The following is a 25952-nucleotide window of genomic DNA, read 5'->3' as shown; positions in this document are numbered from 1 at the left end:
TCCAGGCTTTATATTATGCGGAACAGATTGGCTCTGGACTATCCTCTGACTAAGGAAGGTGGGGTTTGTGGAAAGTTCAATCTGTCGAATTGTTGCATCGAAATAGACAGTGGAAAGGTTATCCAGGAAATTACTGATAAAATGGTAAAGTTAGCACATGTACCGGTTCAAACATGGAAGGGATTTAATCTGGGGGAGGTCTTCTTTGGATGGTTCCCTAAGCTACCTATATTTGTTAAAACTATATCCAATAGTATTGGATAGTGCCTTTTATTGGTTGAAAAGAGATCCACGGCCCAGGCTATGGTATTATGGGAATATGAACAGGTTAACACAGATGAGCAATGTTCTCTGGATTATGAGTTTGAGACTACACGTTAATCTAATGATAATAGTGTAGTCACAAGAGGGGGGAATGAAGCAAGACCCCAATGCTTTATAATACAAGTGCTTTATGTTTATTTGTTAGGATTATAACAAGATCAGATATTACCAACTTGTATAAAAGTCAACGTGTCACTTAGAAAGCAGAAGTATACTATTGGGCAGATATATGGTGGTGCAATGCAGTTTTTCCCTGGTGGGCTTCTCATGAAATGAGCCGAATAATGAGGGACATCACACAAGATTTCCTCGGGATGAGAGCGCAGAGTCAAGTCCAAAGCTCCCTTTTATTATAATTCATACAAGGGGATACATACATGTAGCATCATGATAGGTCAGTGAAGATGCATGTACAATAAAACAATATATGATTGGCTGAGGTGCTGCCTATTCAATGAGTGCTAAGCTGAGATAGATACCTGCTATGATAGAAAATTATTTATGTCGTTATATCTCTCGGTACCAGTGTGTGTCAGGGTGTTTGCAAGGGCAGAGATTCCTTGGGGATGAGTCATAGGTAGAGGCTAAGATTCTACATGGTCCTCTGTTTTTGTTTTTTCAAAATAGTCCTGCTCGGTATAGCAGAATTCACGAGTTGTATCTGCACTCAGGTGACTGACTGATGTTATCCTTTGCAGGTTCCATGCTTTCCAGCGGGAGGGAGATGAGGTCTTCGCTGTTGTTGTCCAACTCTTTGATATGTAGAAATGATGTTTTTGTATAAATTTGTGGCCTTCTGTACCGTGTAGCATTTGTGCAAAGTCAAAATACAAATCGGGAAACCATGAGCCTGGTACCTGAAGTGCTGAGGTGGAGTTAAGAAGGTCATGATACGTATCCAGGACAACCCAAGTCAGATTCTGCGGTTGATGGGCAGAATTTGATGTAGCAGGTGGGAAGTATGACAGCACCAGGGCGGATTGAAAGGACAAAAGGGAAAGTATCCGCATGATGAGGTGTCTCCCGTAGGAAGAGAGTCAATTGCTGGTATGACTCAGTAGGGAAGTGTCAATCTTTTGATGGTAGGGACGGATATGTCGATCAGGGACCGACAAGGTCTCACCGTTGGTTTGGATGGCAGCATAGCCCCGTCCCCAGGTGATGAGTTCAGCAGGACTTTTCAAATACAATCCTTACATGAATACATTAAACAAGAAAGAACCAACTGTCTTCTGGGAATTGAAAAAAAGTGTTTTGATCGTTACATGTTTAACAGACATGAGAAGGGATCCCCTCCTCCTCCCTTTTGGGTGAGAAAAGGCATTGTTGGAAGATTAGGGAGAGGGCCAAGGGGGAATAGATAGCTTGCAGGTAGAACTTGAAAAGAAACAACAACGTATCAGCATTAAACAGATAAACTAGTACAATATATTCTCATATGAGAAAAAGTAGCTGGATTCACATGCTTCAGGAAGGAGATGACAGGTGAAATCATTTAAACAAAAGTACAGAGAAGAAAGAAAGTTGAACTCTGTTCACCTGGGCAAAAAGTCATTTTTCTTCTTTCCAGCACTTTTAAAATTCATACCCACACAAAAGCAGGGACAAAGAAGAGATGACACAACTTGGGGAGGTGGTTTACATACAAATCTCAGTTTTGTTTTTTAACAAAGGTACTATGTGGAAGACAGAGAAAAAGACAAACAATCAATAAAAACCCAACTCCCACCCTTTTTAATCATGTGTGGAAGTTGTTCACTAACAAAATCCATACTATCAAAATCTTCCAAAAACAAATCACATTATATCTTAGCAAAATCACCATCTGTCTTACTTTGCTCATACTTTTCTAAAATCTTCTCAGCACTAGTATCTGAACATCCTCCTAAATCTCTCTTCACATCCTATAACTTTCTAACTTATTACGTCCTGTAACTTTCTAACTTATCTCAGAAATAGTTCCTAAAACAGGGCACATCTTGTGCTGCTAAAAAAGAAAAATAAACAATACAAACAGCAAATAAGGGGCACATTGAGTCTGATTCAAAAAAAAAAAACATTTTGTAAGCTTTTGGGTTTGTCTGTTTGTCTCAGGAAAAGCTGAGTGCATTTTTCAAAGAACAGATTTATGCTTAAAAAAATATGCATTCATACATAAGAATAGAATAGAATAGAATTTTATTGGCCAAGTGTGATTGGACACACAAGGAATTTGTCTTGGTGCATATGCTCTCAGTGTACATAAAAAAAAAGATACGTTCATCAAGGAACAACATTTACAACACAATTGATGATCAATATATCAATATAAATCATAAGGATTGCCAGCAACAAGTTATAGTCATACAGTCATAAGTGGAAAGAGATTGGTGATGGGAACTATGAAACGATTAATAGTAGTGCAGATTCAGTAAATAGTCTGACAGTGTTGAGGGAATTATTTGTTTAGCAGAGTGATGGCCTTCGGGAAAAAACTGTTCTTGTGTCTAGTTGTTCTGGTGTGCAGTGCTCTATAGCGTCGTTTTGAGGGTAGGAGTTGAAACAGTTTATGTCCAGGATCGAGGATCTGCAAATATTTTCACGGCCCTCTTCTTGATTCGTGCAGTATACAGGTCCTCAATGGAAGGCAAGTTGGTAGCAATTATTTTTCTGCAGTTCTAATTATCCTCTGAAGTCTGTGTTTTCTTGTTGGGTTGCAGAACCGAACCAGACAGTTATAGAGGTGCAAATGACAGACTCAATAATTCCTCTGTAGAATTGGATCAGCAGCTCCTTGGGCAGTTTGAGCTTACTGAGTTGGCGCAGAAAGAACATTCTTTGTTGTCCTTTTTAATGATGTTTTGATGTTAGATGTCCATTTGAGATCTTGCGATATGATAGAACCCAGAAATTTGAAGGTTTCTACTGTTGATACTGTGTTGTCAAGTATTGTGAGAGGTGGAAGTATGGAAGGGTTTTTCCTAAAGTCTACCACCATTTCTACGGTTTTGAGTGTGTTCAGTTCCAGATTGTTTTGGTTGCACCACAAGGCTAGTCGTTCGACCTCTCGTCTATATGCGGATTCGTCATTGTCTCGAATGAGACCAATCACTGTTGTGTCATCTGCGAACTTCAGTAGCTTAACAAATGGATCATTGGAGATGCAGTCATTGGTATACAGAGAGAAGAGAAGTGGGGAGAGCACACAGCCTTGCGGGGTCCCTGTGCTAATTGTACAGGTATTTGATGTGATCTTGCTTAGCTTCACCTGCTGCTTCCTGTTTGTTAGGAAGCTTGTGATCCACTTACAAGTCTGTTCCGGTACCTGTAGCTGGTTTAGCTTAGTTAGAAGAATGTCTGGAATGATGGTATTGAATGCTGAACTAAAGTCTACAAAAAGGACCCTTGCATAGGTCTTTGGAGACTCAAGATGTTGTAGGATGTAGTGCAGAGCCATATTAACAGCATCATCTGTTGATCTATTTGCTCGGTATGCAAATTGCAAGGGGTCTAAGAGCAGATTTGTGATGGTTTTCAGGTAGGAAAGCACTAGCCTTTCAAAGGTTTTCATGACTACAGATGTTAGAGCAACTGGTCTGTAGTCATTCAGTTCCTTGATGGTGGGCTTCTTCGGCACTGGGATGATGGTAGAGTGTTTGAAGCAAGAAGGAACATAGCACATCTCTAGTGATTTATTGAAAATAAATTTATTGATTTATTGAAAAGAAGATAGCCATGTGTCTGAAATGCTGTAGGGTTTCCTGCCTGGACAGGGGGTTGGACTAGAAGACCTCCAAGGGTACCTTCCAACTCTTATTATGTATGTTAACAGCTTCAAAAATACAAAGCTAAATGACACATTTTGAGCCAACTCTGTGCTTTGAAAACATTTATAAAGGTATAGGTTTAATCAGGCAGTTTAAACCTCAAAAAGTTCCAGAAAAAAGAAAAATTAAAAATTAAAATCAAAATCAAAATTGTTTTCATGGTTAAAAATTAAAATCAAAAGTGTTTTCAGGGTGGAAAAGAAAATATATCTGTATAATTTTTACATAGCTTTATACAAAAGCAATGCTTCCAGAGAGCCTAATTGTCCCTCCCTTCTCAGACAAGAAAGAAGAGAGAGAAAAAAAAATGGAGTGGGGGTGAATGGTTCTCCCCCTTCGCCCATCCCCTTCCCTGGCTCAAAAAGGAGTGAGGGGTGTGTGTGTAGTTAAGATAAGCCAGCGAGGACAGAGAAAATTTTTTTTTAAAAGTAACTCGCTGCTTGCAAAGACACTCTCATGCATATGAAGAAGAAAAATCCAAAAATAACTCATTGCTTGCAAAAGGAAAAAAAATTTATTTTCAAAAGTACCTGACTGCTTGCATACGAAACTTTATGCATACAGATACACACACACACACACACACACACATGCAGAGACAATTTCTCACACATGCACACATTTCTTGCAAATCCAAAAGACAACACAGAAATCTCACACCTTCTCAATGAGTTTTGCACATACACACATTCCATGCAAATCAAGCATCACAATTATCTCTACAATTCTTATGCAGGTCTGAAAATGGTTACACACATACATACACACCATTGAAGGGAACATATATACTAAAATACTAGAATTAGTAGGAAACTTACTAATGATATTTGATGTCTTGGTCTCTTGTTTGTATAACTGCACATGGTAAATATCTGTTTCCCATAACACTGACATATATATATTGTGCCCTTTTGTGGTTAGAACATAAATATGCCATCATGGATGGTTATGGAGGTCACACTGACTAAATTCCTGAATTGTTACTGATACCTCATCCCACCAATGACAGTCTCTGGAAATTGTCAGAGTCCATCATTTGATCTCTCCCCACCCCACTCTGGCTGAGAATCATCCTCCAGGAAATCAAGTGGTAATTAAGAAGACAAATGGAAAAGATAACACCACAGAAAGAAGTCAGATTACATTCAGTGACCCTTACTATTGTGTGACCCGATGTAAATCCAGAAGTTAGTTTACATTCACTGACTTATACTATGGGAACATGCAAACCAGATTCCAGAATACGCAGATACCAGAGTTGAGGATTTATGACTTTTTGTGTATAAGAGAACATGGCTTTCTGTCATGAGTCCGTAGTTCTTCCTTGCATGTATCTTGAGTATGTTCGGAACAGCTAACCATTTAAGCTTGATCAAAATTAAATGCTATTTTACTCAAGCCTCTGTTTAAGTCTCTTGATTGGCAGGTATGAGCTTAGACATATTAATAAATGGACTTTACACCATCAAACAACATTTACAGACCTGGGGAAGTTGTCTGAGAAAACTCAGCAGTTTAAATCATGAATGTGATTGTGGATCCTTTTGAGTCATTTTTTGATAAGGCGGAGGTCCTGACAACTCTCCAGGTGGCTAAGTGGCGTCTGCGAGTCCTTTTTCGTGTAAACTGAGGCATTCAAGGACTACGTGCTACGTGGACAGAATTTTTGCAGAGGCTCTTGGATTTTCATGGAAATAGGTACCCAATTTTTTCCATGTAATCACTTTGAGCGAGCCCTTTTCCAGATATGCTGGACATTGTTTCCAAATATAGGACAATAATTCAACAAGGTCAGATTTGGTCAAAATAGGGAGTAATTTCCCATTGTTTTTTAATATAACAATTGAGGACTTGGTTAGTTCTCTAAGTTCCTGCAAGTGCGACTGCTTGCGATTTAGAAAACCCTCCTCCCATACTCACGAGGGGATATTCGTCTTGCTTCGGACGATATCGTGTGCACAAGCCTCTTCCAGGCGATGAGAATGAGAGGTCCAAGGATGTATTCTTTGCAGAATCACATCGGGGTCACCAGTTGCAGTTTTTCCCTGGTGGGCTTCTCATGAAATGAGCCGAATAATGAGGGTCATCACACAAGATTTCCTCGGGATGAGAGCGCAGAGTCAAGTCCAAAGCTCCCTTTTATTATAATTCATACAAGGGGATACATACATGTAGCATCATGATAGGTCAGTAAAGATGCATGTACAATAAAACAATATATGATTGGCTGAGGTGCTGCCTATTCAATGAGTGCTAAGCTGAGATAGATACCTGCTATGATAGAAAATTATTTCTGCTGTTATATCTCTTGGTACCAGTGTGTGTCAGGGTGTTTGCAAGGGCAGAGATTCCTTGGGGATGAGTCATAGGTAGAGGCTAAGATTCTACACGGTCCGGCTGTAGTGGTCTACCATCTAGTGGTCAGCCATCTAAACAACCTGCATGTATATGAAACTGCAAATGCCCGTTCTATTCCCACAGTGCAAGCTTTCGGGAAAGTGCAGAAATATTTCTACAAACTGTTCTTGTAACTATGTGGCAAAGAGGAGGGGGCATCGAGAGTAACACGTGTATGCAGAAGGTGTATGATAAGAGTAGACCATATATGGGCTTTTGTTTATTTCAACCAATTAGGATAACTTCTTTTTTCTTATGGCAATGTCTATAACCAAAAAGTATAAAAGATTATGTTTAAGCCATGCTCGATGCTCAGACCTTTGTTTTCCACCCAAGTGGGGGTCTGTGTCCTATTTGCGCAAATAATAAATTAATTCTTGTTTCTCAAATCCTTCGTGGTCTTGTCTCCTCACTTTAAGACGTAAGTTTTCTGCAACAATGCTAACTACTGGATTGATTTTACTGTTTTAAATATTTCTAAGTTCCTTCTTGCATCCTGTGCAATTCTCCCAAACACCTTATTACATGCATGCTTTACAAACAGATCTCTCTGTATTTTTAATTATCCCTCCTGCCAACTTTCTGTTGAATAGCGAACAGAAGGATCGCCTTGAATAGAGTACCTGAAGGATCGCCTTTTTTCATTGGTGAAATTTTGTTACTACCGGTTCTGTGGGCATGGCTTGGTGGGGGGGTGGTAATGTGACTAGGTGGGAATGGCCAACTTCTTTATTTTATTTTTACTTTTAAAAGTATTTTTTCTACAACATCTTCGGCCAAAGAGGTTGTAGAAAAAATGCTTTTAAAAGATTCTGACAATCCCAGCTGAGTCACGCAATCCTCAGAAGCTTTTTTTTTCTACTTTACTTTTTCGGCCGAAGAAAAAATGCTTTTAAAAGTAAACAAAAAACAAAAAACTCTGATGATCGTGCGGCTCAGCTGGGAATGGGGAGGGGAGGCGGGCAGGGATTTTTTCTACTGGTTCTCCGAACCACCCGCCACCATTGCTACTGGATTGGGCAATCCGGTCGAAACTGGGAGCATTTCACCCCTGCCTTTTCCCCAAAGTTTCTACATACCCAGTTAGATCAAATAGGACAGGCATGTTGCAGATCCATCAGCCAAAGAATGTCAGCTAAAGGGGACTAAGAAGGCAAGTTTTTTTCTACAGCAGCCCTTGCTCTGTGGAATCCTCTCTTCAGAGTTTAGAATGGCCCTAACTCTTAATTAGCCTTCCATAAAAATTTAAAAACCTGGTTATGCTCCTGAGTCTAGGGCATGCTATATGCACCAAGGTTCCCCCTCCTGGCTATATTGTTAACAGGCCAGATGTTTTTAATGTTTTTTATTGTTTTAATGGGTTTCTTTACTGTTCTTGTTTTAAAATATTTTTAAGTTTTAATTATAATATGTTTTTGAATTGTGAGCCGTCCAGAGTCAGCTGAGATGGGCAGCTATAGAAATCAAATAAATAATAAACAAACAAACAAACAAATATGGGGTTCTTTCAACAGTCGCAAATGCAGTCTTCACACACATTAAAAATTGAATATGCATTTTATAATTACATTGCGTGCTTATGTTTACCCTTTTTCAAGGAATATGATGTAGATTTCAGTATTCCTACATTTGTTTTCAGCATTTGGGTGGGGTGTGAATGGACATAATATTTTAAACTTTAAAGCATTCTAAGTTTCATAAACATCTCCAAAATCTTCCTCCGATCATTCCATTTCTTCTATTCCATTCTGAATTGTTTCATTATTTTTATATTTATTTTCATTTGCTGTTTTACGCGCTGCTTAATTTTCCTTATCCAGTTCTAAAACTATTTCTACCACAATCCTGTGTTTCTGTGCTTTTTTTAGTCTTAATTGTTCATTGTTTTCTTTTACCATATTTCTGCAACTGTCTTTTCTTCCTATGTATATATTATGCAATATCTCTGTCACTTTCATTTCTTGCATCATTCTTAAATGCATTTTTCTAATCCATAGCCTTGTCATACTTTTTAAAAAAATAATGTGATAAATATGGATATATGTTTATATGATTATCTGAGCTCTCAGGATTAGATTATATATATATTCTTTTTTTTTATTTGCATTTATATCCCGCCCTTCTCCGAAGACTCAGGGCGGCTTACACTATGTCAAGCAATAGTCTTCATCCATTTGTATATTATATACAAAGTCAACTTATTGCCCCCAACAATCTGGGTCCTCATTTTACCTACCTTATAAAGGATGGAAGGCTGAGTCAACCTTGGGCCTGGTGGGACTTGAACCTGCAGTTATGCTGTTAATTTATTTATTTATTTATTTATTTTGTCACAACATCATACAAAAAGATTATATAGTATATACACATATAAACATATATAGGAAGAAGAAAAGAAAAACAATAGGACAGGAACGGTAGGCACGTTTGTGCGCTTATGCACGCCCCTTATGGTCCTCTTAGGAATGGGGTGAGGTCAATAGTAGAAAGTTTTTGGTTAAAGCTTTTAGGATTATGGGAAGAGACCACAGAGTCAGGTAAAGTATTCCAAGCACTGATGATTCTGTTGCAGAAGTCATATTTTCTGCAATCTAGATTAAAGCGGTTTACATTAAGTTTAAATCTATTGGTTGCCCTTGTATTATTGCAATTAAAGCTGAAGTAGTCTTTGACAGGAAGGACATTACAATAGATGATTCTGTGAGTTAAACTTAGGTCTTGTCGAAGGCGGCGGAGTTCCAAGTTTTCTAAGCCTAGGATTTCAAGTCTGGTGGGATAAGGTATTTTGTTGTTTTCAGAGGAATGGAGAACTCTTCTTGTAAAATATTTCTGGACACGTTCAATTGTATTGATGTCAGAGATGTGGTGAGGGTTCCAAACAGGTGAGCTGTATTCTAGAATTGGTCTAGCAAATGTTTTATATGCTCTGGTTAGTAGTGTGGTGTTTTGGAAAGAAGCTACATAAAATTAGGTTTACAACTCTTAGAGCTTTTTTTGCTATGTAGTTGCAGTGGGCTTTGGCACTTAGATCATTTGACATGAAAACTCCAAGGTCTTTAACGGGATGGGGGTCGTCTGTAAGGTAATGTCCATCTAGTATGTACTTAGTTTTAATAACAGACTGCATTAGTTTGTGAGCCACCAGAGGTATATTAATACTCGTGTTCTGTCTCCTTCCCCACTTTGGATTGACGAGCTGGCCTTCAGCCAGTGGATTCACAGCTCTTATCAGCTTTCAGCTCTTTTTGAAACGGTTCAGCTAAATTTTTGCTTCCCGTGGAGTGAGAACAGTCCCAAAGCTCCTTATATATCCTGTGGGGTGTGGCTCCTGCCCCACCCTTCCCTTTGATGACGCCGCCTCTCTAATCTTCTGAAGCACGGGTCAATCCAAGCTTATTATTATCAGCTGGGTCTGAAGGCGTAGCCTGAGGAAGGGAGGAATCAGGGGATGACGGCCTCATTACGTCCTCCGACTGGCCTGGTTCTGGCTCCTGGAGCCGGGCCAAAGGAATCGGTGCTCCCAAGGTAAGCCTTACCGGCCCTTCCCCCTCACTCTCGGAGTCACTTTCAGGCATGGGCCAGGTTTGGGGGCTGGAGTCACAACAACCCGTCATTATGACTCCAGTGTTTTTCTCAATATTACTGAGAGTTTCAGATAAGATATATAACTGTTATGGTCATTAATTACAACTACCTCACTTAAAAAGTCATTCTGTTCATTTATAATTTTTAACTGTACATTGTGCAGTATTTCAGGTTCAGATCATTACAAATCTAGTTAAAGCATCTGAGATTCTTAATATGGAAAAGATGTTTGCAGCGGGACTAAAAAACCCTGGGGTGGATGGGTCAAAACTTATTTCATACAACCAGGTGTGAGTTTTCTTGTCTAAAGCTGCCTTCCTCAATCAAGTCCCCAAGAGATGTATTGGATATCAGGTCCCATAACCTTTGGCCATTCCAGTCAATAAGATTCAAGTGGAGGGCAGCACTTTGAAGTTAAGTAGTTTAAGGAAGTATTTTATCTACAGTAGTTATCTAGCTATATAGCTATCTTTATCTCTCTAATTATTAATATATAATATATGAATGAAAAAACTCCTGTGCAGGAATAAGTAATACCAAATTCTTTTCTTTCCATGCAGTCTGAACCCTGATGTTTTGTTTGTAACACAGAAAAGTTGGAAGATGTCAGGAACAATTAAAGGTGAGGTATTCAAATCTTTCTTACACTTACCTGAGAAGGAAGCAGGAGAAAACCCCTAGAGTACTGATAAAATCAGAGGAGAAAACTCTTATTGATTATATAGCTAAAAATGTTGGTTTCTATACTAAGTGGAGGAATAACAAAAAGTAAGGCAGGCATGAGTTGAAAAAGCAAACTTGGGGAAGTTTTGATCTGAATATCTGGAGATGACTGGATTCAAGGTAGAATTGGGGAAAACTAGTAAGATAATTGGTTACCTGTAGGATTGTTTTCTTTAGTCATCCCTGCTTCTTATGCTGAGAACTGTACTGGAACCAAATACTCTAAAATTAATGAACCAGGAAGAGCATCTGAAAGGACTCTTCCAGATGATCTTCTGAGATTTGAGAGGCTCATTTTTTTGTTGTTGTTTACATTTATATCCCGCCCTTCTCCGAAGACTCAGGGCGGCTTACAGTGTATAAGGCAATAGTCTCATTCTATTTGTATATTTTTTACAAAGTCAACTTATTGCCCCCCCAACAATCTGGGTCCTCATTTTACCTACCTTATAAAGGATGGAAGGCTGAGTCAACCTTGGGCCTGGTGGGACTTGAACCTGCAGTAATTGCAGGCTGCTGTGTTCTAATAACAGGCTTCTTACCAGCCTGAGCTATCACGGCCCTTTTATTTCATTGAGTAAGAGAGTTTCACAACTGGGATTCAATGTGGACTGGAGTGTCAGTTTCAGATAGAATTCAGCAATATACATACCTGCTTGTGCAAAAGCAAGGAAACCTTCCAATGCGCACCTCAAAAGCAGTAAAATAGCCCACATCTAGGTCCGATTTTGTCCTACGACATGGAGACCAACCTGCAGGGGTGAAATGCTGCCAGTTCTATCCGGCTCGCGGGAGCTTTTAGTGCCGGCAGCAGGTGGTTCGGAGAGCCGGTAGCGCCAGCAGCAGGATGCTCTGCCTCCCCAAACCAGAACGTCATAACATCCCGGTTTTGACCATCTGCGCATGCACAGAAGGCTTTGCGCATGTGCAGATGACGGCGCGCGCACAGACATGTGAACATCAGCGAGCCAGTAGGAAAGGTAAGTACATTTCACCCCTGCCACCCCTAATATAAAATCACCTGAAATCTTGCAAAATAATCAACTCATAGGAGATTTTTGCAAGTCACTTTGAATTCTGCCTGTGAATATTCAGCAGTGCAAGATTTGGGGATTTTGTGAGGTTTCAGCTACTGTATTTTTCGGAGTATAAGACGCACCTTAGTTTTTGGGGAGGAAAATAAGAAAAAAGCTGATTGGCAGGTGGATTGGCCTCCCGGAATACCCTCAATCAGCTCTTCCCAGAGGTGAATTTTAGCAGCAGGTTCCTTGGTTGTGAGCTCTTGCCTTGCTTTTTTTTTTTTCCCCTGTCTCTGAAACTTCTAAAACTCAGAAAAAACTTCTTTTCCTGCCTCTGAAAGCCTCAGAAAAAGAGCTTCAGAAAAAAAGCCTCTGCAGCTCTGTTTGGGGGCTTCTTTTCTGAAGCTTTGTTTGGGGGCTTTTTTCCTGAAGCTTCGTTTCTGGTGCTTTTTTCAGCCTCTGAAACCTGCATATGAGAAACTGGGTGGGGCTATATTTGGAGTATAAGACACACCCAGATTTTCACCGCCTTTTTTGGGGAAAAATACTCCAAAAAATACTGTACTTAAAATATTTATTTAAATTGTTTTGTCTGAGAGGGAAACCCTGATTGGGTGTTGGGGGGGGGCAGTGTCTTCTCCATAGCAAAACTAGATCATAACTTTATATATTGTCTTTTGCCTTTCGATATTAGTTTCTGATCGTTGTCGTAGCTTGACTCCTGAGATGACAAGTACATCTTCTCCTGGAAGCTCTGATGCAGAGAGTGCGTGGAATGCTGGTAAAAACAAAGGTAGATACCTGCCTGGGATCCTTTGTAATCTTGGAGGGGGAAGTAATGAAACAAAATTGGTGAAGCTGGGCCACCCTATGTAAAAACCAGGATTTTGTTTCACTTTCTTTCCTGGTTTGAGGAGAGGAATTTGGGATTTCTTTTTGAAAAGAAAAATCTCACACAAAACTGACTTTAAGCCAACATGGTAGCTTTGGTAAGTTTCCCACATAATCTTCAGGACAGAAATCCTGCCCCTATTAGGGTTGGAGACAGAAGCCCAGAACATCCTTCCAAGGGGAAAGGAATTAATAATATCTTTGTCTCAAAGAACAAGATTTGGTTAACTGCTGTAAATGCTGTTGGGGACGGTAGCAACAGCTCTTAGACTTATAGACCGCTTCATAGTGCTTTACAGGCCTCTCTAAGCAGTTTTTACAGAGTCAGCATATTTCCATCTACCAATCTGGGTCCTCATTTTACCAACCTCAGAAGGATGGAAGGCTGAGTCAATCTTGAGCCGGTGAGACTCGAACTGCTGACAGCCGGCAGTTCAGCAGAAGTAGCCTGCAGTACTGCATTCGAACCACTGCACCAGCACAGTCTTGATGAGTAGGTTAGGATGGCATGTTCTGTTTTTCACTGCTGTCCTCTATGCCAGAAGTCCTCAACACCTGGGCTGCGAACTGCACTGGTCCATGGCGCGTCAGAAACCGGGTCCTGCAAACGAGCGAAACCCCATCTGCTGGTTTGAAATGGGTTAAAGAAGCCATCTATGTCGAAATTGAACAGCTCGCTCTCAATGGATAGGGATATGACATCATCTTATCTCCAGCCTACAACACAGTCCTTTTCAAAGTTCCAATAAGGCTCCACACCCATTTTCACCACTCAGGTTACCCTGAGGACACAGATAAACCACCAGGTGACCTTCACGACCCTCTAAAACACTGCAAATGACCAGCTGTCTGCAAGTAGTATAAATCCTTCCGTTCCCCACCATTCAGTCATCTGAAGAAGCTTCTTAGATGAGAAGTGAAACGTCTTCAAAGAAAAAACAGGAAGTCCAGCTGCCTCTTGAAAAAGCACCTTTGGAAGTGGTGGGATTGAGATTGAGTTTGTGTATCCCACAACTATGGATGGAGGTTGCAAGCCATTCCAGATCTACTTTATCTGTTCTGTGGAGAAAGAAACCTGAAGGCCACACACAACAGACACCAGGGCTGTGCTTCTATGCTCCTTGGGAGTCACACGAACTGCTTCTTCAACCTTTCCTTATAGAGCAGGGATGGGGAATTCTGGGAGTTGAAGTCCACAAGTCATAAAGGGGCCATAGTTCCCCACCTCTGTTTATAGAGGGAGAGAGAAGGAGATGAGGGACATTCAGGCAGGAGTGAAATCCAGCAGGTTCTGGAGAACCGGTAGCGGAAATTTTGAATAGTTCGGAGATCCGGTAGCAGAAATTTTGAGTAGTTCAAAGAACCAGCAAATACCACCTCTGGCTGGTCCCAGAGTGGGATGGGAATGGAGATTTTGCAATATCCTTCCCCTGGAGTGGAAATGGAGATTTTGCAGTATCCTTCCCGTGGAGTAGGGTGGGAATGGAGATTTTGTAGTATTCTTCCCCTGGAGTGGGGTGGGAATTGAGATTTTGCAGTATCCTTCCCGTGGAGTAGGGTGGGAATGGAGATTTTGCATTATTCTTCCCGTGGAGTAGGGTGGGAATGGAGATTTTGCAGTATTCTTCCCCTGGAGTAGGGTGGGAATGGAGATTTTGTAGTATTCTTCCCCTGGAGTAGGGTGGGAATGGAGATTTTGCAGTATTCTTCCCCTGGAGTAGGGTGGGAATGGAGAAAATTTGCAGTATTCTTCCCCTGGAGTTGGGTGGGAATGGAGATTTTGCAGTATTCTTCCCCTGGAGTAGGGTGGGAATGGAGAAAATTTGCAGTATTCTTCCCCTGGAGTAGGGTGGGAATGGAGAAAATTTGCAATATCTTTCCCCTGCCATGCCCACCAAGCCACGCCCACAGAACCGGTAGTAAAAAATTTGGATTTCACCACTTGCATTCAGGGTTTATCTTGATGGGATCAACAGCTAAGTCAGAAAACAACATCCAATTTACTATGCTGTAGTTGAAAGACAAATGCAATTTGTCAACATCCAATTTACTATGCTGTAGTTGAAAGACAAAAAGGACAAATATAAAAAGTGGAAAGAGGGGCAAATAACTAAGGCAGAATATCAGCAAATAGCCCGAGCCTGTAAAGATGAAGTGAGGAAAGCTAAGGCTCACAATGAACAAAGGCTAGCGACAAAAGTAAAAAATAACAAAAAAAGCTTCTTCCAACATGTTAAAAACAAGAAAAAAGTCAAGGAAACAATTGGCCCATTGCTGGGAGAAAGTGGCAAGAAGATGACAAGCAACAGGGAGAAAGCAGATCTACTTAACTCATATTTTGCATCTGTCTTTACACAAAAGGAAAAAACAATCCAACCTATCAAAAACAGCACTACAAAAAACAGATTAGAAACACAAGTTAAAATAGGGAAGAAAATGGTAAGTGAACACCTGTCTACCTAGACGAGTTCAAATCACCAGGACCGGATGGATTACACCCCAAGGTTCTGAAGGAACTGGCAGACGTGATCTCAGAACCACTGAACTATATCTTTCAAAGATCCTGGAGCACAGGGGAGCTGCCAGAGGACTGGAAAAGAGCTGATGTAGTTCCCATCTTCAAAAAAGGAAAAAAAACAGATCCAGGAAACTACAGACCTATCAGCCTGACCTCAATACCGGGGAAGATTCTAGAAAAGATAATCAAGCAACGAATCACCAAACACCTAGAAGCAAACAAAGTAATAACCAAAAGCCAACATGGGTTTGTCAAAAACAGATCATGCCAGACTAATCTTATCGCATTCTTTGACAAAATGACAAAATTAGTAGACCAGAGGAATGCTGTTGATATAATTTACTTGGACTTCAGTAAAGCATTTGATAAAGTAGACCATAACCTACTACTAGATAAAGTAGAAAAATGTGGGTTAGACAGCACCACCACCAGATGGATTCGTAACTGGCTGACCAACCGCACTCAACGTGTAGTCCTCAACGGAACTACATCCACATGGAGGGAAGTATGCAGTGGAGTACCCCAAGGCTCTGTTTTAGGCCCAGTACTCTTCAACATCTTCATCAATGACTTGGACGAGGGGATAGATGGGGAACTCATCAAATTTGCAGATGACACCAAGCTGGCAGGAATAGCCAACACTCCAGAAGATAGGCTCAAATTACAGAAAGATCTTGACAAACTTGAACATTGGGCGCTATCTAACAAAATGAAATTCAACAGTGAAAAAAGTAAGATTCTACATTTAGGCAAAAAAAACAAAATGCACCAGTACCGTATATGTGGTACCTTGCTCAATAGTAGTACCTGTGAGAGGGATCTTGGAGTCCTAGTGGACAACCATTTAGATATGAGCCAGCAGTGTGCAGCAGCTGCTAAAAAAGCCAACACAGTTCTGGGCTGCATAAACAGAGGGATAAAATCAAGATCACGTGAAGTGTTAGTGCCACTTTATAATGCCTTGGTAAGGCCACACTTGGAATATTGCATCCAGTTTTGGTCTCCACGATGTAAAAAAGATGTTGAGACTCTAGAAAGAGTGCAGAGAAGAGCAACAAAGATGATTAGAGGATTGGAGGCTAAAACATATGAAGTTGCAGGAACTGGGTATGTCTAGTTTAATGAAAAGAAGGACTAGGGGAGACATGATAGCAGTGTTCCAATATCTCGGGGGTTGCCACAAAGAAGAGGGAGTCGGGCTGTTCTCCAAAGCACCTGAGGGTAGAACAAGAAGCAATGGGTGGAAACTGATCAAAGAAAGAAGCAACTTAGAACTAAGGAGAAATTTCCTGACAGTTAGAACAATTAATAAGTGGAACGACTTGCCTGCAGAAGTTGTGAATGCTCCAACACTGGAAATTTTTAAGAAAATGTTGGATAACCATCTGACTGAGATGGTGTAGGGTTCCTGCCTGGGCAGGGGGTTGGACTAGAAGGCCTCCAAGGTCCCTTCCAACTCTGTTGTTATGTTATGTTATGTTAGTTTGACTAGAACCCTGAGTGGTTTATAAAACAATAAAAACATTTTAAAAAATCTAAACGGTCATCATGAAATGAACATCTAATATTTTCCTATCTATTTTTCAGCGGTCATACACAAGGGCCAAAAATTCACTGTAGCTGTAGCTGTAGCTGTAGCAATTGTAACTTTTTTCGCTGTTATACCATTGGCTGGTAAGTATTGACACATTTCTCTTTTAACTTTCTCCATAGTTTTGTTGCTGCTGTGGTTATCATTTAAATGAAGATCACCACATGTGTGAATTTAAACCACAAAACAATTTGGAAGGAAATAGCAACTGGGGGTGAGGTGTATCAAATGAGTCAAGGTGAAGATTGCTGCAGTGCTGTTGAAAATTGGACTTTGTACATTTTTCAAATGTTGCCTGGAAGGAATTTGATTCCACTTCTGTGATCGCCATCTGGACTTTTTTTTGGGGGGGGGGCACTCACAAATGTCCCAAGAAGGGAAGATTATTGTGTGACAAGCCAAAGCAGTTACAGAGTGAATGGAGGGGAGGAAGGAAGACTGTAAGATCCAACATAAACAAATTTGCGTTGGAATTTGTTTTATATCACACACTCAAGTAATCCATTCATAGTGTAGCTTTTTTTCAGAAGTTCTTTTATGATGCCTTTCTGCCAGCCTTAACTCCAGCAACTGCCAAGACAAGTCTCTGCAGTTTTCCTGGCAAAATTTTGGAAGTAGCTTGCCCCTATCTCTACCTCTTTCCTTGGGCTAAGAGAAAATGACTGGCTCAAGGTTGGCTTTGTGCCTAAGGCAGAACTAGAATTCACAGTCTCCCAGTTTTTAGTCTGATGTCTTAACTGCTACGTCAAATTTGATATTTTCTTATGATAGCTGATCTACTTTTATGTTTCTCCTGACCTGCTGAACTCTCACTTCCATATTTATTTATTTTTTTAAGCAGTGCTACCCAAACCTGGGTAAATTACCCAAAATTGGGTGAAAGTTGTCTTTCTTTGGGTAATGATATAAGAACCCTATTACCTTATTCCAATGGGGAAATTTAAATTCATTTAAGAGTACCTGACATTGGATAAAAAGAATTTTCAGGTAAGTGGTTTTGCGTGATTAAAGAAACAGGTTTTGGGAGCATTAATTTAAAGAATATATATGGTGATACAACTTGTAAGAAGTAGGATTCCAGGCAGTGAATAGCTATAGAAATACAATGACAATATATTTGGTAAAAAAAAACTAAAAATCACAATGAAATACACAATTGGGCATGCCAACATCTATGACACCTCCCAGGAGAAGCTCATGTAGCATCCTGGCCCCAGAGCCCAAGAGAATAGCCAGGTCTTCAAAGCTTTCCTAAAAGCTAACTTGAGCCAGTCAAATTTCAGGATGTGGGGGACCTAGTAGCAGTGGCACTTAGACTCATATACCGCTTCACAGTGATTTACAGTCCTCTCTAAGCAATTTTATAGAGTCAGCATATTGCTTCCAATAATGTGGGTCCTCATTTTACCCACCTCGGAAGAATGGAAGGCTGAGTCAACTTTGAGTCGGTTAGGATCGAATTGCTGGCAGTCGGCAGTCAGCAGAATTAGCCTGCTTTCTAACCACTGCGCCACCATGGCTCTAGTTCCCCAGGGAAGGCACCACAATAGAAAAGGCACCTCCTAAGTCCCATCTGATGCCAGTTTCAAAGAACATACAACAAAATAGGCAGTACTACTGTCAGGCCTGGAAACCATACTAGACTTTAGGGTTCCAGACGCTGCCACATTTTTCCCCTGAGGGGAAGAAGGAGGGCTGAGGGGTATGGTAACATTCTTCAAGCGGTCAAGGTCAGATGGTGTTCACATCTGCAGGAGGAGTGGCGAGAAGATATTCGAATGAACTGGGAGAACGTGGGACCATGTGACCAGCAAAGGGGTTAGGGAGGTGGGACTCTTGGGGTTTGTATAACTGGGAAAAGGATCCGGAAGTTCAGTTTTGGAATTTCACTCATCGTGTGCCAGTTTCCTCATGCTAGTAAAGAACTCTGAAAGACAATGGCTTCTGAGTTTTTTTTATGCAGAAGAGGTTTTTCTGGAACCTTGACAACTACACTCTTCTACACAAGCCATTTTCACTTTTGTTGACATTTATCCCTTGCAACAAACCACGTATCCTCTTCCTCCTTTTTACTACCTTTTGCACTCTTAAACTTTCTCCATCCATTTTTCACTTTTAATAAGAATTCTATCGGTACACAAATTCATCTACTAGTTCTAGTTTTTGGCAACTTCTGACAAGCAAAGTCAATGGGGAAGCTGGTCGGAAGTCCTCAAATTATAGTCATGCGATGTTGCTTGTGGTGATTTGTTTAACTACCAGCCCGAACTGACAGAGTAACTGCCTTTGTTACTTGGGCAGTCATGTGATTTTTTTCACTTTACAAACCTATTCTTAATGGTGGAATTGCCAGCCCCAAATGCGGTCAGTAATTGAAGGCTACCTATAATTGAGGACCACCTGTAAGAGACGACCAGGTTGACCCTGAGGGAGCACATCATCAATCTCAAGTCCCTTGGACCAGGGGTGGGTTCTACTTATCTTTACTACCAGTTTGCAATGGGACCGCCTGCGCTTGCTTGCTTTGCTCACATACGCGCGTGCTTCTGTGCATTCACAGAAGCTTTCTGACGACGTCTGGGTTGGTGGCTGGAGCCCCCCACCAGTTTTACTAGTGGTTCTTGAGAACCCACCACTGCTTTGGACCCATTTTGGATTAGGTCCCTGTGTTAGAGAGAGAAAAAAACAATTAATTACTTGTGTTATAATGTATAATATAAATGTATAATATAAATATAATATAAAGAGGAGGAAGTCAAAACTATTTTCCAAGGCACCTGAAGGCCAGACAAGGAATAATGGATGGAAACTGAACAAGGAGAGATTCAATCTGGAAATAAGGAGAAATTTTCTGACAGTGAGAGCAATCAATCAATGGAAGCTGTGGGAGCTTCATCACTGGAAGCTTTCAATAAGAGGATGGACTGCCGTCTGTCAGAAAAGGTGTAGGGCCATGATGGCGAACCTATGGCATGCGTGTCAGAGGTGGCACGCAGCGCCCTCTCTGATGGCACGTGAGCCATCGGCACAGTTCAGCTCTGCCACGCATCCGCACGTGCCTTCCGCTGGCCAGCTGGGTCCCGACCATGCATGCACAGGGCAGGGCATGTGTGTGTGTGTGTGCAGGGCATATGCGGGGCACGTGTGCGGAGAGCTGCCCGTACATGCATGCAGGGGCGGGGTGTGTGCAGGGGGCACACGTGCAGGCACGGGGGCTGCATGCACATTGCATTTTAGGGGTTCGGGTGTGCTTTGGGCACTCGGTCCGGAAAAGGTCAGCATCACTGGTGTAGGGTCTCCTGCTTGGGCGGGGGGTTGGACTAGATGACCTAGAAGGTCCCTTCCAACTTTTAATCTAATCTAAGTCCAGCCTACCTTGAATTCCATTGACTCCTATCTATCGTCAATTTGTTTGACAGTTGGTAGTTCAGATTCTTGTAGAGAATCTACATGCAATCATGCAATAAACTTGTATTCTTTTGAATCATCTTGCGTTCTCATTTTCTGCATTTAACACTAGCTGTATTTACAGGTAAACTGTTGCGACCCAGGTTCCTGGACCCGGACTCCTGGACTCAGATGATTCAGAAAGTGAGGGAGAAAACCTGGCAAGCCCTGCTTCTCTTGGGCCCTCTCTCTCCCTGGCACCCACTCAAAGGGAGGAGGAGGGGCCAGCAAGGCCTGATTCTCTCGAGCCTTCTTCTGATTTGGCAACGCCCCAAGAACAGTTTTGGAGTGATGCAAGACTGCGCAGACGTGACCGGCGCGCGCAGCAGAGGAAGCATTGGGATAAAGCCAAGGAATGATTGTCATGCATGTCTCTGCAGTGATATCTGCAGAGACTATAAATAGGAGGCGGGACTTCCTGGTTTTTTGTCTTGGACAAAGCAATGAATTTGGCGAAGCTAACTGTATCAATGTAGGGAAGAATATATTCGTGAGTAATTCTGGCCTTATCTATAATTTCCTCGTTATCTCCAGAAACTTGGCAGGCCCGTGGGTAGGCGTGGCCAGGACATTTATCTATGTAAATAAAAGAAAGGAAGGCCTCTGACTGACTCTTTGCTGGGAGTATTGGGGAGGAAACAGAACATTTTGTCCAAGACCTGACTAAAACATCTTCCACCAAAGATGGATCAGCAGCAGGTACAGCAGCAGTTAGAGCAGCTACAAGCGGCTAATCAACAGCTCCAGCAGCAAGTGGCTCACTTGGCAGGCCAACTTGCTGCCAGGAATGCCTGCAGCCCCCATCCTCCACTCCTCCTCCTCGTCGCAAGTGCCCGATAACCGTGCGGATAAGTTTTCTGGGCAGCCTGAGATGTTCCCGACCTTCTTGGGACAGTGCCAGCTCTACATGGCTATGAGGCCAGAGGATTTCCCAGGCGACCGGGCTAAGGTGGCCTCGTGATTAACCTTCTTTCGGCTCGGCTGCTCGATGGGCCACGCCCCTCTTGCTCCAGGACAGCCCCTGCTGGCGGACCAACAGCGTTTTGGCAGCACCTCGCACCATGTATGAGGACCCGTTCGAATGCTGGCGGCAACCAAGCAGGAACTCCGTCAAGAAGCGCCCCTGCAGGAGTACATCGCGAATTTCGTCTTTTGTGCCAGGACTCTGACTGGAATGATGCAGCGCTGGTGGGCGCGTTCAGGAGGGACTCTCAGAGGAATTGCAAGACGAGCTGGTGGAGGTGCCGCGGACCCTCGACAACTTGGTGCCCTTTGTCTCCGCCTCGATGCCCGTCTGCAGCGGCGACCGTCCCGTCGCACCCCGGGACCCTCCGTCGACATCTGCACCCCACTTCCTGCCACCAGCACCCGGGTGCCCGTTTTGTAACCGCTGCGGAAGAGCCCATGGAGTTGGGGCGGCCAGACCTCGCCTGACAGCCCAGGAGGCGGAACCGGGCGCCAAGGGGATTGTGCCTGTACTGTGGGGAGCCCGGCCGCCGCGCTTCTTGCCCCAGAAAGCGAAGTGGGGCACGCCTGCCGGTCCCGAATCACAGCGTGACCAATCGGGAAGCGGGCAGGCCCGACTGTTTAGGGGTTCGGGTGTGCTTTGGACACTGTCCGAAAAGGTCAGCATCACTGGTGTAGGGTCTCCTGCTTGGGCGGGGGTTGACTAGATGACCCAGAAGGTGCCTTCCAACTTTTAATCTAATCTAAGTCCAGCGTACCTTGAATTCCATTGACTCCTATCCATCCTCAATTTGTTTGTCAGTTGGTAGTTGAGATTCTTGTAGAGAATCTACCTGCAATCATGCAATAAGCTTGCATTGTTCCTGGACCCGGACTCCTGGACTCGGATGATTCAGAAAGTGAGGAGAAGACCTGGCAAGCCCTGCTTCTCTTGAGCCTCTCCTCCTGGCACCCACTCAAAGGGAGGAGGAGGGCCAGCAAGGCCTGATTCTCTCGAGCCTTCTTCTGATTTGGCAACGCCCAAGAACAGTTTTGAGTGATGCAAGACTGCGAGCGTGATCGGCACGCAAGCAGCGGAAGGAAAGCCAAGTCATAATTGTCATGCAGTGACATCTGCAGAGACTATAAATAGGAGGCGGGACTTCCTGGTTTTGTCTTGGACAAAGCAATGAATTTTGGCGAACTAACTGTATCAATGGAGGAAGAATATATTCGTGAGTAATTCTGGCCTTATCTATAATTTCCTCGTTATCTCCAGAAACTTGGCAGGCCCAGGAGTGACGTGGCCAGGACATTTATCTATGTAAATAAAAGGAAAAAGGGCCTCTGACTGACTCTTTGCTGGGAGTATTGGGGAGGAAACAGAACATTTTGTCCAAGACCTGACTAAAACATCTTCCACCAAAGATGGACCAGCAGCAGGTACAGCAGCAGTTAGAGCAGCTGGCGGCTAATCAACAGCTCCAGCAGCAAGTGGCTCACTTGGCAGGCCAACTTGCTGCCAGGAATGCCTGCAGCCCCCGTCCTCCCACTCCTCCTCCTCGTCGCAAGTGCCCGATAACCGTGCCGGATAAGTTTTCTGGGCAGCCTGAGATGTTCCCGACGTTCTTGGGACAGTGCCAGCTCTACATGGCTATGCGGCCAAAGGATTTCCCAGACGACCGGGCTAAGGTGGCCTTCGTGATTAACCTTCTTTCCGGCTCGGCTGCCCGATGGGCCACGCCCCTCTTGCTCTAGGACAGCCCCTGCTGGCGGACCAACAGCGTTTTTGGCAGCACCTGCGCATCATGTACGAAGACCCCGTTCGGATGCTGATGGCAACCAAGCGCCTTAAGGAACTCCGTCAAGGGAAGCGCCCCCTGCAGGAGTACATTGCCGAATTTCGTCTTTTGTGCCAGGACTCTGACTGGAATAATGCAGCGCTGGTGGACGCATTCCAGGAGAGAGGAACTGCAAGACGAGCTGGTGGAGGTGCCGCGGACCCTCGTCAACTTGGTGCCCCTTTGTCTCCGCCTCGACGCCCGTCTGCAACAGCGACCGTCTCGCACCCCCGCCCGTCGACATCTGCACCCCACTTCCTGCCACCAGCACCCCGGGTCGCCCCGTTTTGTAACCGCTGCGGAAGAGCCCATGGAGTTGGGAGCGGCCAGACCTCGCCTGACAGCCCAGGAGGCGGAACCGGGCGCCAAGGGGATTGTGCCTGTACTGTGGGGAGCCCGGCCGCCGCTTCTTGCCCCAGAAAGCGAAGTGGGGCACGCCTCGGTCCCGAATCACAGCGTGACCAATCGGGAAGCGGGCAGGCCCGACCTCGGGAAACCCTAGGTCGGGCGCGTACTAAGCCCCACTGGGCGTTGCAGAGTAGACTCTGGGCCCCTCGGCATCTGATTCTGGACACACGGATATGGTTGGGGAACCAATCGGACGGGCTCCAGGCACATGCGCTGGTGGACTCAGGGGCCACAACAAACTTTATGGACCAGGCCTTTGTGACCCAGTTTGCGGTCCCCGTGGTTCTGGTGGACCCTCCGATGCGGGTAGAGACAATTGATGGACGAGAACTGGTGTCTGGCCCCTTTAAATTCGCCACCCAGCCTTTGCGCCTGGCTATTGGGGACCATGGGGAGGCGATCCAGTTTTATGTCACGGCGGACCTTCATTTTCCTTGGTCCTTGGGTTGGCCTGGCTTGGACCCACGATCCTCAGGTGGCCTGGTCGCGGGCACCATCTCTTTCCCGAGTCTGCAGTCGTCGACCACATCCGCCACACCTGTGCTGGCCAGAACGTCCCCACCGCTGCCATCACCTTGCCTCCTGAGCTGGCGGACTTCGCCCGGCGTGTTCAGCGAAGGAGGCGGACCGACTACCCGCGCCGGCCCTCGATTGCCCGTGGACCTTCTGCCCAGCGCACCACTGCCTGTGGATGCCTGTATTCCATGTCGGGCCGAGTTGGCGCCCTCAGGGACTTCCTGGACAAAAATCTGGCCGAGGTTCATCCGGCCTTCAAAGTCCCCTCTCTCGGCCCCGGTCCTCTTCGTGAAGAAGAAGACAGGGGACTTGCGCCTGTGCTGTGATTACTGCCGGCTAAATGCCATTACGGTGCGGAATCGCTACCCCCTGCCGCTTATCCCGGAGCTGCTGGAGAGGTTGCGGGAGGCCACGATCTTCACCAAGCTCGATCTCCGGGGGGCCTGGTGCGGATGCGAGAAGGAGACAAATGGAAGACGGCATTCAGCACCCGATACGGACACTACGAATACACTGTCATGCCATTTGGGTTGACCAACGCTCCCGCCGTTTTCCAGCACTTCATGAACGACGTGTTCCGAGACATGTTGGATCGGTTCGTGGTTATCTACATCCTGATTTACTCCCGGTCCAGGGAAAGCCACCTTTGACACGTCGGTCTGGTTCTGCAATGCTTGAGGGAGCAACAACTCAATCTGGAGAAATCGTCTTCCGGACTTCCATAGAATTCCTCGGGCATATCATCTCGCCCGAGGGCATAGCTATGGACCCACGCAAAGTAGAAGCTTTGTGTAGCTGGGAAGCCCCTCGTCGGGTGATGTTGTGTCTTGCCCGCCCTCAGAGCAGCCGGGGCCTTCTTCCCAGTCCTGGCTCCACTGCAGAAGAAGGAGAATCTCCAGCCCTGACTCCATGCCCAGGCACCTCCTCCCCACAGCATGTGAGCCTGAGGAGGGTTTATTACCAACAGCTGATTGGTGGACCTCGCATCAGAAGATTGGATAGGCGGAGGCAACAGAGGGAAGGAGGGGCAGGCCTTAATGAGTGCTGAGTCATGGAGCCACACCCCATGGCCTATATAAAAGGATCTACTTTCTGGCAGTCTCTGAGTCAGGCAAAGTCAGAACTTATTGCTGAAGTCACTTACTGGTCTCCTGCCTGCTCTGAGGACTTTGCTAGGACTTTGGGCAGAGCTGCAGAGGCAAGCCTGATTCGGATTTCCCTGACCCAGCTGTCAGCGGAGGAGTGGGACACGACAGGTGAAGTATGTTCAGCGCCTGCTGGGCTTCGCCAACTACTACCGGACCTTCATCCCGGGCTTTGCCACACTGACGGCTCCACTTACCCAGCTCCTCAGGAAGAAGGTCGTGTTCCGGTGGGGTCCCCCGCAGCAAGAAGCAATCACAGCCCTCAAGAAAGCCTTCGTCACGGAACCCGTCCTGAGGCATCCCGACCCGCTCCGGCCTTTTGTGGTGGAGACGGATGCGTCCAATGTGGCTCTGGGAGCAGTGCTGCTACAGGCTCCGACGAATGGCAGCACACTTTTTCCCTGCGCTTACTATTCCCGGAAACTCAATCCTTCCGAGCGCAACTACACCATCTGGGGAAAAGAGTTGCTGGCTATCAAGGCTGCATTCAAGGCTTGGCGACATCATCTGGAGGGGGCCCGACATCAGGTGGAGGTCCGAACGGACCATCGGAATCTCGAGCACCTCACCACAGCTCGGAAGTTGAACCAGCAGCAGATCCGGTGGTCGTTGTTTTTTGCCCGGTTCAACTTCCGCGTGACCTACATTCCCAGCGGTCACAACCGGAGAGCGGATGCCCTGTCCCGCAAGCCAGAGTACCTCTGTGCCAAGGATCCCCTTCCTCCACGGACGGTGCTGCCGGCAGAAGCCTTGGCCGCAGTACGGGAACCAGTGGACTTGCGGGCCCAGGTGCGAG

General features: G+C 44.5%; 1 protein-coding gene across 10 annotated transcripts in view; it reads left to right on the top strand.

Moving 5' to 3' along the window:
* Positions 1 to 25952, top strand: part of LOC131191688 (C-type lectin domain family 2 member D-like) — a 68318-nt gene that overhangs the window by 5304 nt on the left and 37062 nt on the right. For 7 of the 10 annotated variants that reach the window (XM_058170087.1, XM_058170085.1, XM_058170089.1 and 4 more), the window contains 4 exons: positions 9735 to 10052; positions 10673 to 10734; positions 12549 to 12647; positions 16851 to 16937. In XM_058170087.1, the coding sequence (XP_058026070.1) occupies positions 9976 to 10052; positions 10673 to 10734; positions 12549 to 12647; positions 16851 to 16937 (325 nt within the window). In that variant the 5' untranslated portion in view covers positions 9735 to 9975. Of the gene's footprint in view, positions 1 to 9734; positions 10053 to 10672; positions 10735 to 12548; positions 12648 to 16850; positions 16938 to 20386; positions 20764 to 25952 lie in introns of those variants that run through there. The other 3 variants (XM_058170092.1, XM_058170088.1, XM_058170091.1) reach the window with 3 other exon arrangements.

This window comes from Ahaetulla prasina, chromosome 2 (assembly GCF_028640845.1).
Source record: "Ahaetulla prasina isolate Xishuangbanna chromosome 2, ASM2864084v1, whole genome shotgun sequence".
NCBI lineage: Eukaryota > Metazoa > Chordata > Lepidosauria > Squamata > Colubridae > Ahaetulla > Ahaetulla prasina.
The sequence above is the reverse complement of the archived record's forward strand: the minus strand, read 5'-3'. Positions and strand labels throughout refer to the sequence as shown.